Below are 17,042 nucleotides of genomic sequence, written 5' to 3'. Positions count from 1 at the left end.
TTTTCACATCACAACAGATAATTGGCCCAACTGGAAAAAAGGGTGCCAGGGTAAGTAACCAATTTCAACTTGCAATTTTAACTTTTATTCATCCAGGAAAACATTTTTTCTGTGGCAGCATGCATCACCGTGGTTCCCATATTTAAAAAAAAAAAAAATTTTAATCATGCTTTTTATTGTTTCCGGAAGAAAATAGACTAGAACAACCTAAACCACAACAAATGAAATAATACGTACATGTAACAGATAGTAACTGTAAATTGAGAAACAAAGAACAAAAAACTTTTTTTATAATAATAATAATAATAATAAAATAAAAAATATGAACGAATAAATTGAAAATAATAAAATACAAATAAAATAAAAAAATATTATTAATTACAATTTTAAATCCATAATTTTACACACATTCTTGCAGATTGCAATTTTGTTTTACAGACAATTCTTAGCTGCAACTAAGATAAACAGAGAAGAATGCATAAATGGTCGGAAAACTTGGTATTAAACAATCATGACTAAATAAGCAACAATTAAAGTTAAAGTTTGAGGAAAAACATTATAAGTTGATATTTATTAAGAGTTTAACACTCAGACTCAGCTAATCTGATCCATCAGAACTGTGTGAGTTTGATTGGATCAGATTTGATTGACAGTGGCCTGGTAACATAAATACAACTGTCATTGCATTTTGTTGCTACAGTAAACTCTGATTGGTGCACAGGGAAATATGTGACATCAGACTTTCCCAACTGAGAAAAACACAAATACAGAAATCCCTCATTTGAAATCACCAAAACTCTCTAACTCTCTATAACTCATTTTAGTTCTTGTTGTGTACAAAACCCTCATTCCTGCTGGCTCTGTGCAACCAAAGCAGTTAGAATGATAATTCACAATATAATTTATCCCTTAAAATACCCTTTAAGGGACATCAGTTCCAGTTATGAGTTTGTTTGTTTTTCGTTTTTTTGGATCCTTAGGTTTCCCTCAACCTATAAGATTACTCTTGGCTCCAGAGAAGCTGTGCCTCCAAGATATATGTGTTTAATTAAAACTAAAGTATTAAAAAGTCTGCAGTGGTCGTCATCTGTTGGCCGCTGAGCTGCTTATCTACAGATTTGGGGTTTGAGAAGTTGTTGAGGGGGGAGAAAAGTGTTACTCGTCCAACTTAGTCCAAAGATTTAAACTAGTGACACAATCTAACCTTGTTCAATTTTGTCACAACCTCACATGTGTGTCTAAGTTGTTTGCCTGTATTTATCTTAACTGGCTTGAAATAAGCCAGTCAGCCAAAGGGAAGTGATTCTCTTAATGTTTTATTCTGTCGAGACATTGTTAATTAATTGGTCGGGGTATTTCTTGCAAACTCAGTCCTCTGGGTCGGCTTATCAAACACAATTAAGATTTTCTCTCATTAGCTTTTGAAGTGGGACTGAATGCTCCAGTGAATGGGACCTCTTTATTCTCCCAGTCCACAGGGTGTCATTTAAAGTGAAGAGTTTTGTTTTGAAACTGTTGTTTGGTCCGGTGACGAGAATCATCTTGATTGATGTTCTGTTTATTTGTGGATGCGTGTGCGTGTTTCCTGTTCGTCAGGGAGACATCGGTCCAGTCGGCACCACAGGCCCCCAGGGAATGAAGGGTAAACAAGGAGACAAAGGAGATAAGGTTAATAATGAGAAATGCTGTACATCATGCAAGTCATTTCTGCATTTTGTAATTTTTCTGATTCACTAATGTGAGAATAGAGCAAATAGTGGGGAGTTTAGAATAACTTTACATAAAAAATATGGGTATGGTCTGTTTTGATGTGTGCAGGGAAGTCCTGGTTTTGGGATTCCAGGACAGCGGGGACCAAAGGGTGAAAATGGCGAGAGGGTGAGTCACCTACAACACTTAAACCTTGTTCTCATCATATAACACTGAAGCAGAAAACAGCTGTTCATTGCTATTATATTTATGTCTTATCCTTGTTATCATTCACAGGGAAATGTTGGTTTGTCTGGAAAACCAGGACAGAAAGTAAGTGACTATTTTGCTTAAAGCTGCTCTATCACCTGACTTTGCAGTTATCCTAAACTCTACCGAATTCTTTTAGCATCTTTCAGGCTATTGCTAGGATTTTGCTGTTGTGGTTCACTTTCGTCGACCTCATTTCCAGTGACAGCAGCAGTTTTCAACAAAAAAGCTCTAAAAGCCCACTGTATGCTACCTGCTCAGCACCAAACAGCAGACAATGTTAGAAACTAGCTGATGAACATAGTGGAGCATTTAGCAGTTAAAGAACCAGATCTTTTTCTCCGTGGTTGGAGGAGACCAAACCAAAGCTAAAATAAGAATATAAATTAGATTTGTCAGGTGGCCAGACACATGACTCCAAATGACTGCTAATGTTGCTCCATGTCTGCTCAATGTGTAAAGACAACTGATGGCTATTACGTTTGCCCCCAAGTTAAAAAAATGTTTTATTATATACATAAACAATTTCGTGTAGTTTGGCGAAAGCGCACTACAAGCTTCCATTGCAACTATTTAAAACCCTAAAACTTACTTAAAGCGGACATATCATGGCAAACTGACTTTTTCAGTGTTTGTGCACATATATTTGGGTATCTGGAGTGCCTACCAACACACAAACTGTGAAATATGACAACCCAGACAGTTTTTTGTGGGCTGCCTAGATCAGAAAACATGTGATTCAACGAGCCATTCAGATTTGGATCCCCTTCCTATGTCACATGCAGGCTCATGAGAATATATTGCCAACAGTTTGAGAACTACCTTTTTCAAAGGTGCACCATATTTTTCTCGCAAGCCAATCAGAGCAGACTGGGCTTTTTTGGGAGGAGTCTTAAAGAGACAGGTGCTAAAACGGAGCGTTTCAGACAGAGAGTGAATACAGGTATATTCAGACAGACGGTATGAGAAAAATAATGTGTTTTTTAACATTAAAGCATGTAAACATGTTCTAGTAGAAACAGAAAAAAATACAAGTATGAACCTGAAAATAAGCATGATATGTCCCCTTTAATATACAGTATATATATATATATATATATATATATATATATATATATATATATATATATATTTACTAAGGTTGTTAATGTTACTAAAACAGAAGGCATGTGTTTGTCCAGGGGCACGATGGCTCTAAAGGGGACAAAGGGACTGTTGGGTTTTCCGGAAAACCCGGAGAACCAGGATTAAGAGGTAAAGATGTAAGTAAATCCTGAGTGGCTGTTACAGCAATGATACAAGTTGATTGTACGATACAGCACAATTCAAATGTATTTTTCCTTACGAGGGTTTATTTAAAACACATCACGTCAGGAGAAATTATTAATTAAAACACAAGACATAAGGAGAATATGATAAATGTCTGGACAAGTCAGAATGTGATATGTATAGATAAAAAACTTGAGCTCAGGAAAATGTATTTAAATGTAAGTATTTACATTGTATTATTGGTGACAATGACTTTGTGTGTAGGGTGCACCTGGAACTAATGGAGACCCAGGAACTAAGGTACAGTTTACTTAATGCTGTTGTTTGTTCAGTTTATCAGGGATGTTGCACAGGAGGTTCCATGATGATTTATAATCAATACAGTAATGTCCTAAATTTACTAACTTTACGTGATTGCGTTGTTTTGCCTTTCACAGGGTGAACTAGGACCACCTGGAGAGCCTGGTGACAGAGGAATTAGGGTATGTATTTTGTGTTTTCCACGATTAAAGGCGGAATAATACACATAATAAACATGTAAACATACATAAAATACCCCCCCAAACACACCAACCTAGACAAAAGCTGTCTTATAAAAACATATATACGGAAGTTACTTTAAAGAAGTTACAAAACTGAGGCGATTGCACGTCTGACCTAAGGACTAATTACCTTTCTGCTCACCATCTGTGTCATTAAAGCAGGTCCTCATCAACAGAGTTCTCTCTGGCACATAAGGGACTAATAAGTCAATAATATGGTTGAAAGTGTGCACATTGCATGGACCAGATGTTGAGTTTGGTCAAAGGGTTTAATCGCTGCAGTCAGAAATTTGTACCAATTAGTTCATTGACACTCAATACACCAACCGTGTCCTTTTATGAGTACTTTTTTTATGCAATGCACTGTGTTTCTGTTTGATTTGATGTGTTTTTATTATAAACAATAATAAATATCATGCTATGTTATAGTTAGCTCCAAAATATACAAGCTCCACTGTCTGCCAGGACTCCTGCTGATCAAACACCACGATGCACCATTTATACACACATTTACTCAGAGCAGCATTTAATTTTACATTTTTGATTTTGGGTCTATTTCAAGGCTTTTGACATAAACAGTAATACAAAACTATATGCTCTTTTTAATTCCTTTGTTTCAAATGTTTTTATGGGGAAGCGTCGTTTTTTTCAAGATAGCAAAAAATAGTAATGCCATGCTTCTTTTCCATATAAATATATAAACATACATGTCTAAAGACACAAGAAGATAAATAAATACATACATAATTAAAAAAAAAAAGGAAAATAATTAAATAAATACTGAATAATAAAATTAATATTTATATATCAATAACAAATAAATGATAAAAAAAATATTATAATAATAAATGAAAAAACTAATAATAATTATGTCAACTATAATAACGAAAATAATACTGTTACTTGTATAACTTCACCTACTTTAATTCCATCGTTATTGTTGATCAGGGTCCACTGGGGTTAACAGGGCGACCAGGGGACCTAGGAGACAAAGGAGACACTGGGACGTCTGGTCTGTCTGTAAGTTCTTGAATTTTATTATAAAAAGACCCAAAACCTTTCTGGGTTTTTTTCTGTAGAGTGAATGTCACCATAAATAACTGGAATAATTCAGCGTATACTGCGTCTAGATAACTTGTGATTTTTTTTTTTCTGAAGGGTACTGATGGAAAGAAAGGCGACAAAGGGGAGCAGGTATGTTTGTATTCAGCATCTCTCCCTCTCATTGATGAGCGTGTTTATTGTTTTGTTGTTTGACGCACTCTGATTATTCTTCTGTGTCGAACACCATCTTCACAACTTGCTATTCCTTTGTGACTTCACGATTTGTATTTCGATATCTTCACTAATTAAGCCTTTTGTGAGTGCCGCCCTTCAGTGCACATACTATTTTGCCTTTGTGTCTCAACTATGGATTGTGTTTAGCAGTGTGACATGTTAGATTATTAACAGTGTTTTCATTGTGTGTTCTTCTTTTGATCACGCTGCCGTCGTCACAAAGGGAAAACCTGGACCTCCGGGAGGACAAGTAAACAAACCTCTATTATCTTTTTTGACAGCATCTCATCAGTTCAGCCATGTTTGACAAGGGCACTCGTTGTAACGAAGCTTATAAAGAACAAAAGAAAAAACACCACTCTCCCATAGGACCATGGGAAATTAATGTCTTTTCTCAATCTGCTGAAATTGTTCATCGATTAGCAAGTTAACTTCTGATGTCTGATTTTCTCCTACCAGATTGTTGGAGACAACAACTTACTGACCAGAGCGATTAAGGTAACTTGAAGAATGGCATGCAACATGCTTTATTTGGGCTTATTTTTCATGAGAGAACTAAAGTTTTTCTTCTCTTCTTTCCTTTCCTTTCCTTTCCTTCAGGGTGAATCAGGAGATCCTGGTCAGACTGGTTTGAGAGGGGAAACCGGTCTGCCTGGGCCAAGAGTGAGTATCTCACAAACATATATATATACTGCAACTTCAGCAACCATAGATAGCAGTACATTCCCTCAAAGTGTCACATAGAGCTGAAACAGTCAGTCCATTAACTGATTAGTCAATTGGCAGAAAATTAATCTGCAACCATTTGGACAATCAAATAATTGTTCAAGTCAGTTTTAAAGCAAAGAAATGCCAAATATTCTCTCTGGTTCCAGCCTCTCGATTGTGACGATTTGCTGTTTTTTCTGTTTAATTTATTACTTTTTGCATATTTGGGGATTTGGACTGTTGGTCAAATGAAATATGACGTTTGAAGACATTATCTAGAGCATTTTTTTTGAAATTTCATAGACTATACAATTAATTGTTTAATTGAAAAAATTATATTTAAAGAAAAGTATGTAGCATTTAGGAGGATCTATTAGCAGAAATGGAATATGATATTAAAACCTTTGTTTTCATTAGAATCGTTTTTGTTACTGTAGAATGAGCCGTTTACATCTACAAAGGGAGCAGGTCCTATTCACAGTGCCGGCCGCCATGTTTCTACAGTGTCCCAGAACGGACAAACCAAACACTGGCTCTAGATGGGGCCATTCGCGTTTTCACATTTTTGTGTCGGCCGTAGTTCTCGCTTCAGTTGGTTGCAATCTACAACCTCACCGCTAGATGTCACCAAATCTTACACACTGCACCTTAAATCAATAATGAAAATAATGGTTTATTGACAATATTGCCCTAATTGGATTACTTTTTAAATTATAGTTGGTATTTTTTTCATTTGTAGGAGACAATAATAATTAAGCTTTTTTGAATCTCTTGAATCATCCCAATATTTTAATATTTGTCTCTCTCCACAGGGTCCGGAGGGGAAACCTGGACTACCAGGACCAGGCCCATCTCTGGTACATGTATACATCATTTTAAATTACATTTATTGTGGTACTGTTCGTATGTGTTGATATATGAATCCGTTTGCTTTGCAGGGCGGTTTTGGAAGAGATGGACTTGATGGTTTACCAGGGAAACCAGGATCGAAGGTTATACAAACTTGTGCACATAGTTTCACTTGTATTATTAACATCTTGTGTGGGTCCATGTGAATTGCGTTGAGCTTTTGGGCGTTTACAGTATGAGCTTCACTCACAAGATGTTTCATCATAACTGCAGGGTGACCAGGGACCAAAAGGAGAGGCTGGTCTGGTGAGTGCATCAAAGTTTTTTTTACTGTTTATACATGGTTAAAGAATAATGATTTGCTTAAATATCAGAAATAGAGAAACTTATACGGATGTGTGTAGACATGTCATTTGTAAGTGCACCTAATACCATTTAATACTGTCAATGGTTCATTAAATAAAAAGCTTGTTTTTGTATGTGTGCATGTGAGCAGAGGGGAGACAAAGGAGACCAGGGACGGGTTGGGATTGCAGGAATGCCTGGTTTACCGGGAACTCCAGTGAGTATCACTCTGAATCATTAAACATCCATCCTTTATATGTTTTTAATGGTGACATTAAAGCCAATACAACATACTATATTGTTGTTTCAGCTGTGTAATTAGCATGAGCCTTCAGAGAGAGATTGTGGTTGTTTTATTTCTTCTGCTCTTCAGGGGAGACCTGGCATTGACGGGAAACGGGGCCTGCCAGGAAAAGATGTGAGTAACAATTACAGCACCGTGCTGCTGTGTGATACCCTCTGGATTATGCTTAACACCTGTGCTATTGTGATTGTTTGAAATCGTTCAGATTTTCCGAAAAGTGTCACTATTGTTAGGTGAAGTATTAAAGTTGAAAATTTATTTTCTTCTCACAGGGAGAACGAGCACCAAAGGGAGATGACAAAAAGGTCCTTTGAATTTATCGCAACCAACTAAAACATTTATGAAGCTATTTTTTGAATACACTTGTTAACTTTCCTCTCATTCCAGGGGGACAAAGGAGACGCGGGTGCAAATGTAAGCGGTTTTGAGATAAAACAAATTTATGTTTGAGAGAAAACTGAGCAACCAACTACAGAGTGTTTTTCTCCCTTCACAGGGTAAAGACGGTAGTCAGGGGGAACCAGGACCTCCAGGTTTGCCTGGTAGGCATGTGCTTGTCACATCAGAGGTAAAACAAATACCACCTGCATTGTCAATGATTTATAAAACTTATTTCAAACCTCTTTCAAAGGCAGTAGATTAAATTCAGGATTGTATCCATTATCATTGTCACCTTGGCTCATTTGTGTTTGTTGGTGATTTAGAAAGACATAAAGCAGGTGCACCTAGACCTGCCTGGCAGCTTTAACTTTACTGATCTTTACATGCATCCATTCTCAGGGTGCCACCATTGACGAAACCCGAGAAGCATTTCCAATCCCGATGGGTCCTCCAGGAATTACTGTGAGTTTGATGCTTAACACGGAACACATTTCTGGATATTTATAGCTCGTGAATAATGCCGCATTAATTCAGCTGTTGCATGGGCATAATTCACATTTTGCCTGCCATCTGAGTCATCATTCAGCAATGACTTTATTTGCTTTTATTGTGGGTTGCAATGAGTCGTGCCATTATCTGGAGAACAGATATGGAGCGCTTGTTGTCATGCATTTGCAGATGCATGTTCCAACGTCTTGCTCTCCTCTGTTTCTGTGTGTTTAGGGCTCACCGGGAATGAAGGTAAGATGTTAATGGGGTTCATACTGAAACTGAGTCATAAGAAAACAGAAATGTTTGCTCTGTTGCTCATTTGTCTTTTTTTTAAAGGGCGATAAAGGAGAAAGAGGCCTGAGAGGAGACACGGTAGTGTTTCATTGTTATCCCACAGAAACGTGTATATATATATGGAAATTACATTATTTTCATTGGCTTTAATGTCTCCGTAGGGTGACGCTGGAGCTCCTGGAAAATCTATTGAGATGAAGGTGAACACAGGATGTAGTAATTCCTCCTCTGGGATACATGTTCTCGTTTTGCACTTTGAACAATATGTGTTTCCTCCTCTTTAGGACATTGAGGTGATGTTTGAAGACTACGGTATAAGGGTGAGCTCCGAGCACGACATTTTGAGGTTGATAGAATTTGTAACAGAATCCCGGTTTGACCTTCTCATTGTAAACTTTTCCTCAGCTGCCTCTGCTGAAGGCTTTGATTGACAGGCTGCTGCAGGATGGAATAGAGGAGCTGCTCCGTGTGCTCGGCACCTCCAAGACAACAAAAGAAAACACAGAAACTCACACCTCCAACGTCATCACTGAGCACACGGTACGTAAACTCTAGGGAAGAAGTGTGTGAGAGTTCTTTAAAAAGTGTCATGCTATCTTGTGGTTTATTATGCCTCATGGGATTATAAGACACTTTTGCAAAACATCGATATTTGCAGAACAATAGTACACAGATGCTAGCTCTGCTGGTTGCAAATCAGACCAAATGATTTCTACCTGAACTCCCATGCATTCAATAAATAACTTCTTTATCTATCTTTTTCAAGCAACCATTTCAAGCAACTTGTATCCATCAACCCACTAGTATCATTTTATGTCATTAAACAGAAGATCACAAAACTTCCCAAACAACAGTACAACAGTAACAACAAAATGACACTTGTTTTATATTTGTGTGTCTCAACAGAATTCATTGAAGTTTGACCTCACCAGCCAGCCGCTGAAAGACACCATCGAGGACCCCGATTTAGATGGACAGCTTCCAGGGTCTTTGATAGTTGTAAGTAACTGCAAAATCTCCATCTTGAGTCTTTAAATCTTGAAAAACCTTTAGAAATCATGCTGTAGGATGAAATTATTAAACCTGTCTCCAAGATAAATCAACTTGTGTCCAGGATTTTTGAATCAAGAGCACATTTGTGAGGTTATTTTTGATACTAGTTCAGTAATGTGCTGAACTGTGTCTTGATTCAAGAATTTAATCATATTAAACTCCACCAACACTTATATGAAAGAAAGAAAAAACAATCTTTCACATTACACTCAGATTTTCACCCTCTGTGTACTGTATATTGTCATTAATATGCTTTTACCTCAGGTAGATGCTACTAGTTCAAAATATTCTCTCACTAATTCATCTGTCTGTCATTTGGTGTGAAGGACCCTTTAAATGAAACCGCAGAGGGTCAGACTCTATGGACCGTCACCACACTGAACGGAGAACCGGAGCTCGACAAGAATGACAACAAGTTGATGGGCTCCAGAGGGCAGGAAATGGTAGATGGGGACGGTGACGGGGTATCTTCACTCAAAATTAATCTGACTTTGGTCAATTCTACTTTCAATTACACTACGACCCAGGAGGTAAGGACATTTTACAATGAAGTATGACAAAATTTAAATGTAGGATTTTACTAAGCTGTTGAAAACACAAAGTATTGAAAATCTGATCAAATACTGAAGTGTCAGACACAGTTTGTGTTGTTTGCGTAGCATTTATGTTCTGCTGATTACAAAACGATACAAATATAAATTTGCGTGTCAGACGGTTTCAGGGTTACCAGAAACTGTGGAGGAGACTGTTCTCCTCACTCAGGAAGACTCCCTGAAGAAGAACTCGGGAAACAAGAAAAAGAACAGGGAACGTGGGAAGGTAAAGCTGCCATGGACGTCTTGTTGATAACTGGGTTTGATATCGACTGATCAAAAACATGCACGAGTGTTTAATTTATTATATTCAACATAAAATAACAAGTTGTATTTATGTTTCTTGGTTGATAACTTAAATGTATATTATTAAAGGAGCATACTAGTGTTGCATGTTTTAGCTCACCCTACCAAGTATTTACTGATTTCAGTTAATGTCAGTAAAGTATGAAAATCAACTGACAGAGTATAGTTCAACAATCTCATAAAACATTTTAAAAAACAAGTTAATACTGTCATGACCTAAAATCAGTGGCTGCCTGGAAGGAAGGACATGTCAAGGCAATGCTATTTATACAGCACATTTCATTATGGTAAACTAAATGTGCTTGCCATTAAAGTGCATACAGCAACAGGTGAATATATTAAAATTTAATGAGAGAATATAATCAATTAATATAATGCCTTCAGGTTAATTTGATTTGTAATAAATGGGCTGAAACATGCAAAACTACCGGTGTGGTCCTATATAAATAGGTCTAAACCATTTGATAACTTTAACACTAAAGGCTCCTAAACATCTTAATATATATGGAGGACGAAACCTGCCAAAATCAAAAATAAATAAATATATGTCTCGATATTTGAATAAATATATAATTTAATGTAGCAAAAATAATATTAAAAATAAATGATAAAATTTGACATAAATTGATATTCCTGTTTTAATTTGATTCTTTATTTATTTATCTTTGTATTAATTTCCTTATTTATTTACTCCTCTGTTTAATTTTCCCTTTTATTTATTTATGTATTTATTTGTATTAATCTTTTGATTTATTTATGTATTTTTGCATTTATTTTTTATGTATTTATTTTATATTTTATGTATATATATATATATATGTCACATTTTATCATTTTTTAAACAATTTTTGTTATATTTAATGACATATTTATTTATTTATTTATTATTTTGGCAGGTTCCGTCTTCCATAAAATGTAAAGGTGGTGAATTCATTTTTGATATTCAATAACTACTTATTCCCCTCTTAAAATCTCCCTCAACTTACAGCATCAACCTCGTAGTTTCAAACTTGATCATCAACGTCTGAAGCATGAGAAATCTTTATTTTGTTTTCTCTCTGACTGTGAACTTCTTAACCAGGGCAAAGGAAATAAAGGACGGCATAAGAGGCAGAGACAACGCCTGGTAAATGTCCTTGAAGGGGTCCAAACTAAACCTGAAAACTTCAACTTTTGTCCCAACTAAACAAAACATAAACCAACTAACACAGCCATCTCGCACTGCAAGATTTAAACTCTAACCTGACATTAACATGTGTAGAAATAACAGCTTTAGTACTAAAACGTAATAAAAATAATCACAATAAACTAACATTTTTGTAAATATAACAGAATTAACCGGTTATTGTATACATGGTGTGGCTAGTAAAACTAAAAGCATGCATTTGTCTAAACGTCCATGTGCTTCTCATTATATTGATAACAGATTTGAACATTTGTAATCGCTTGGCATTGTCGTCTTTCAGCCATTGACACGAATGATAAATCATGATGTGTAACAGTATTTTCCTGTAATTATTGTCACGTCTCTTTTTATCTAAAGACAAGTGATGAGGACGAGCAAGAAGAAGAAGAAGAGTTTTATAATGGCGAAGAGTACAGTTATGATTACGAGGTAGGCAGCTACTGCGAAGAATGACTAATTCATGAACTGTGGGAAACATGAGTTTAAAGTGATGATTGATGACGTGAGGTTGTTACTGATTGGGAGCGTTGTCGTGGTGGGTGGCTTCTTGCTAACAGACCTGTCAAGCTCATAATCAGATCTTGGTTTTCTTTTTTTATTATCTGTGCCCACTCTAAACACTAGAGAGAGTTGATTAATGACACACCCACTACCTGAATTAATCATTAAGGATAAATTAGTTTGTCATTACCGCTGCTCTGCACATCATCCACTGGAGTGTCTGTAGGTTGTGAGCGTTTAAAAGTTATAATGAGATGATTTTTTTTCTTCTATACAGGAAGAACTTTCAACAGATGAACCTTCGGCCTCCCAGGAGAGGGAAAACAACACACAGGTACATTAGCTTCAAACAGCGTGTTCTCATCTATTTCAGCTGGATTGGGTAAAAATGTCATGATTCATTTTTAATGTAAAATATGTTCCATGTTTTTTTTATCATATGCAGCTAGAAGTCCAAACAGAGGAAATCCCCCATCCAGTGAATACAAAGGTGGAGGATTAATAACTCTGTCACAAAGTCGTTCACTGTTGCGAGGCTGCACTCTGATGGAAAGGAAGCAGAGACAGCTGAGCTCAGTTATGCAGAATAATAACATATTTATACTGGGTTTTTTTTTATCTTTCTAGGAGGAACAATTACCCACACACAGTCCAGCCCAGTTAGAAACATTGACAGGAACCTCCAGTCATCCTCTGACGTCCTCCATAGACAGACAAATAGATGCACAGGTGAAACTACACTCAATGTATGATGTATTACTGAAACGTAGAAATTGTTCTTTACATGTATACATTATTTCTTAAATGTTTTATACATACATTGAATTCAACCAAGAAACAACAAAACCCCTCATCCCAGTACACCCACTGACATACAGGGAATAACGAATACTTGTCCATGCATGCCAAGAGATTTCCAATGTCCATCGCCATAGAGCAAATGTCAATATAGGCTGAACTTGTTTGTACACTGACGCAGTCTGGGGATGAGAATGATTTAGAAAAGGTAACTTCAAAGTAATGTAAATTTTCTAATCGCAGTATTTGTAAGAATCGCAATATTTGTTAAATTTGTTAATTTGTTAAATATAATTTTAAATTAAATATTGTCGTGCTGCAGCGATGTCCTGGGCTACACATCATATTCTACAGGCTTAATGATAATATCGCAATTGAAGTATCAGTCAAAATAAATGCAATTAGATATTTTTTTCAGAATTGTGCAACCCTACTTCAAAGTTCAAACTCTAAATAGAGCCTCACTCAGGGGCACTTAAATCATCGTACACTAACTCGCGGCTGAGTCCATTTCCTTTCATGTTATAATATAATCATATATAATCAATAATAGGACCCCGGATCCTGTGAGTCAGACGAGGAGTATCTCCTCTAAATAAAGACAGGAGACCACTTCATTGAGCTACTTCTTAAAACAAGGAGCAAAGGTTGATTTCCATCATGCCATAATAACTCTTTTTGCTATAACCATACAAAACATTAAAGCCTGTTGGGTCTCTTTTTTTATTATTTTGAATTTATTGAACCAATTACAGACAATAAATGTCCGTTCACAGCATGAAATACAAAAATAAGACTCAGTCAAAGCATCTACAGCCTTCAATCTATTTTTTAAAACACTTAAAGAGACCGGCGCCTCTAGACCCAAATCATCAAGCAAGCAGTAAGTTCCAAGCAGCAGGAGCAGCATACGTAAACGCCCTTTTTCCCATTTCAATACGGACGTTTTAGACAGATAGCAAAAGTAAGTAATACATTTACGTAGATATGGAGGAAGAATTGCCTTATAAATAAGGACATGCCAGTGATTAAGTCTACGGATGGACTATGCAGGCCAACCAACCCTAGCATACAGGGAGCAATGGTGAGTGATGGGTTCATTACATTTTTAGGAGATAATTATGTCACATATAATCACCAAAATGAAGAAACTCATTTTAGTTTTTTAACAGCAGTCAGTCTGCAGTTATTTCTGCATAGATGAATGGGTTGAATTCATATATATATCGTCTCAATAACCCTCCCCTTTTGTTTTTCTATTCCCCTAGGTTGTCTTGACAACCACAGAGCCACTATCTCAACCCGTGGCTGATACAGAAAAGGTAATGGGGGGCAGCTGGCCTTGTCGCCGTCACATATAGATTTATTAATCAACGTGAAGCTTCACACTTTGAAGCGGCATTTTCACTGTCACACTCTTATCTATCCTTTATTGTTATGAGCAGGATGAAGTGTCGCTTCCTGCCCCTCCCATCTCAACAACAAATGAAGAACCAGACAAGGTAGAGAGAGCTCTGATTTGATTTGAAAGGCCTTGAATCTTAACTGAATGTTTCTGAAAACCCTTGCATGCCGTGGAATGCAAATCTCTTTTTATTTACACTTTAACACAAGACGCCTGAAAGTGATGGACAAGTGCTTGAACAAAATGAAGGCTGGGCTTCACTTTCTCCCTCTCATAATGGATAATATTCCATATAAAAAAACTAATAAGCACTTGGCATCATATTTCAAGATCTTTCCTTCTTTCTACTTACTATGAAACTTTCACCAGTGCAAAAAAGGTTTGTATAAGGCTAATGTGGAATGGAAATACACCATCATATTATACCAAAGCATGAGACAGGACAGTATTTCCAAGCAGCATGCGTTTAGCCTGATTTCTCTAAAGCTTGCCTGAATGGGAATGAGCAGAAATAGCAACCTATAGTCCGTCTCTTCGGGAATGATTTACTGGCAAAGAAACAACTCCAGAGAGTTACTTTTAATACTTTCTCTCTCTCATTTTTTTTAAACAGGATGTCTCTTAAGTCCCAAGAGACTGTGACTATAGGGTGTTAAGCATTCATAAGAAAGCACACACTACGTGGAGCGTGTGAATAAACTGTGAACCCTGAACCTGACCAGCGTTTCATGAGGAAGGACTTCTCTCCACACAGAGACGATGTCGCTCGCCCAAACCTATGGCCATACCAAAGCTTTTATTTCGAGTGGAGCTCTATATAAAATCAGGCTTCGCTGTCAGAAATGTTTCCTCGTGTCCAGGTTATTTTCATTCTTCTCTGTTCAGTGTAAACGCCAGTGTAGCCTTTACCTTGTCTACAACTCCTAATTTATTTATTAAAACAAATATTTCTCTGTAACAAATATCAGATATTTATTGAAACATGGAAAATATGTTGTGGTTTTACTTCACCAAACGCCAATGATATTATTCAGAATGTAGTGGTATTATAAGCATATCCGTAGCCAGGTCAAACACTCTATTCACTGGTGAAATGTTTCTCTGTTATTACTGTTTAACCTCTCTGTGCATGTATCCTTCAGTAAAAAATGTTGAAATAACTTTCTAAGCAAGTCTGTGTTTTCCTTTCTTACATTTGAACCACATCAGAGCACATATTACTGCAGCTGTTTGATAAAAAAAGCATCACAATTATTGCGCTAAACTTGCTTATGAGAAGTTTTTGGGGGCTTTACAGGTGCTGCGATCCCAAATCAGGGTGAAGAAAAGCGCCCCCTGGCCTGACTCCATGGTGAGTGTCACCTGGTTTTGTAGAAGATTATGGGCCTCATGCAGCATCATTAAGGGCAGGTATTAGCATATGTGACACCCCTAAACACTATATATAGGCAGGTGTTGTGTCCTGTGCAAATACTCTGACACATGCCCAAGAATTGGAGAGGTGCCACAAAAATGCTGTAAAAATAAGATTAGATTAGATGAATAGATTTACAGGAAATTTGAAAAGCATCGAAGATCCGTATTTAAGCCACATAATGTCATCCAAGGGTTTTTATAGTTTTAATTGGGATTAATGGACCAATATTTTATATCTTTAGCCCACAAATGTAATAATCCAATCATTAAAATTACTGTAAAACATAATAATCTAAATTTGATTATATCATATTCATAGTTTTTTTTTGTTTTTCTTCAAATTTAAAAAGTATGTTTCCTTGTGTTGGACAAACAATTTGTGGACTGTGAAGAAAACAAGATGTTTTTTTCTTATCTAGGTAAGAGTGCTCTCATAAAAATGTCTCTCACTTAAGAGAAAACATTGTTGAATCCCAGAAATCTATATGTACTAACACAATAAGAACAAATCGTGGAGATAAACAAAAAATAAGATAATTTTTTTGTATATCGCTTCCTGCATGAGGACCACTGATAATAATAAAAATGGCAGTAGTAACTATTTTTATATTTTAGGTGTTCATGCCAGGTGCTCCAGGTGGAAGAAGTCGTTTCAAGGAGGCACAAAAAGTATATATTTTCCTAGATATTTCCATTCTTTAAAAATGATACATGTGACTCAGATTTCATCAAATAAAGTATGAAAATACAATTTAATGATCACTATCTGTGGCCCATATATGAGACTGCCCCTTCATTTTAATTTCAGCATCTGTCCTCTGGAGCTCAAGGTTACAACAGCTGGAATGTAAGTCTGGTAACTATTTTAAAAAAATTGGTATTAATCCAAATAATGATTTATAAATACAATCTTGTTTCTTTAGCAGAAGAAGGAAGAAAGCTTTCCCCTTCAAACACATACCAGGAGGCAAGAACGGAGGGAGAGGCAGCCATACAGTGATACAGAAAGAGAAATTCAAACAGAAACACAAGGTGGAGGAGAGGAACCGACTGAAGATGAAGAAGTGGAGGAGTGGGAAATAGAACAAGAAAAAGGAGTAGAGACGGATGGATTTACAGAAACAGGTCCCGATCCAGTGTATGAGGAGGAGCGAAGTGGAGACTATGACTGGGAGACAGAGGAGGACGTCGATAGAGAGAGGGGAGGAGAGGAGGAGGACCTGGAGAGGGAGAGAGAGAGGGCGAGGATGGAGATGGAGAGAGAGAGAGACGAGCTGGAGAAAGAGAGGGAGGCCGAGCTAGAGCTGGAGAGAGAAAATATGGAGAGGGAGAAGGAGCTGGAGAGGGAGAAAGAGAAAGAGAT

At 36.7% G+C, this 17,042-nt stretch overlaps 1 protein-coding gene across 1 annotated transcript in view; it reads left to right on the top strand.

The window, feature by feature from the left end:
• The window catches only part of col7a1l (collagen type VII alpha 1-like), a 50,998-nt gene extending 35,575 nt beyond the window's left edge, over positions 1-15,423 (top strand). Inside the window, exons 44-80 of the mRNA XM_037761211.1 lie at positions 18-50; positions 1,597-1,668; positions 1,819-1,878; positions 1,987-2,022; positions 3,141-3,221; positions 3,493-3,528; positions 3,666-3,710; positions 4,719-4,790; positions 4,929-4,964; positions 5,272-5,298; positions 5,508-5,546; positions 5,649-5,711; positions 6,569-6,613; positions 6,695-6,748; positions 6,879-6,911; positions 7,099-7,167; positions 7,324-7,368; positions 7,527-7,559; positions 7,642-7,668; positions 7,751-7,822; positions 8,035-8,097; positions 8,359-8,376; positions 8,464-8,499; positions 8,583-8,621; positions 8,706-8,741; positions 8,827-8,961; positions 9,328-9,420; positions 9,801-10,004; positions 10,186-10,293; positions 11,455-11,499; positions 11,917-11,988; positions 12,338-12,394; positions 12,506-12,550; positions 12,688-12,789; positions 14,127-14,180; positions 14,304-14,360; positions 14,877-15,423. Coding sequence (XP_037617139.1) covers positions 18-50; positions 1,597-1,668; positions 1,819-1,878; positions 1,987-2,022; positions 3,141-3,221; positions 3,493-3,528; positions 3,666-3,710; positions 4,719-4,790; positions 4,929-4,964; positions 5,272-5,298; positions 5,508-5,546; positions 5,649-5,711; positions 6,569-6,613; positions 6,695-6,748; positions 6,879-6,911; positions 7,099-7,167; positions 7,324-7,368; positions 7,527-7,559; positions 7,642-7,668; positions 7,751-7,822; positions 8,035-8,097; positions 8,359-8,376; positions 8,464-8,499; positions 8,583-8,621; positions 8,706-8,741; positions 8,827-8,961; positions 9,328-9,420; positions 9,801-10,004; positions 10,186-10,293; positions 11,455-11,499; positions 11,917-11,988; positions 12,338-12,394; positions 12,506-12,550; positions 12,688-12,789; positions 14,127-14,180; positions 14,304-14,360; positions 14,877-14,888 — 2,154 coding nt within the window. The 3' untranslated portion in view covers positions 14,889-15,423. The remainder of the gene's footprint in view (positions 1-17; positions 51-1,596; positions 1,669-1,818; positions 1,879-1,986; positions 2,023-3,140; positions 3,222-3,492; positions 3,529-3,665; positions 3,711-4,718; positions 4,791-4,928; positions 4,965-5,271; positions 5,299-5,507; positions 5,547-5,648; positions 5,712-6,568; positions 6,614-6,694; positions 6,749-6,878; positions 6,912-7,098; positions 7,168-7,323; positions 7,369-7,526; positions 7,560-7,641; positions 7,669-7,750; positions 7,823-8,034; positions 8,098-8,358; positions 8,377-8,463; positions 8,500-8,582; positions 8,622-8,705; positions 8,742-8,826; positions 8,962-9,327; positions 9,421-9,800; positions 10,005-10,185; positions 10,294-11,454; positions 11,500-11,916; positions 11,989-12,337; positions 12,395-12,505; positions 12,551-12,687; positions 12,790-14,126; positions 14,181-14,303; positions 14,361-14,876) is intronic.
• Positions 15,424-17,042: the final 1,619 nt, after the last annotated feature.

The sequence above is a fragment of the Sebastes umbrosus genome, chromosome 23 (assembly GCF_015220745.1).
Source record: "Sebastes umbrosus isolate fSebUmb1 chromosome 23, fSebUmb1.pri, whole genome shotgun sequence".
Taxonomy (NCBI): Eukaryota; Metazoa; Chordata; class Actinopteri; order Perciformes; family Sebastidae; genus Sebastes; species Sebastes umbrosus.
The sequence above is the reverse complement of the archived record's forward strand: the minus strand, read 5'-3'. Positions and strand labels throughout refer to the sequence as shown.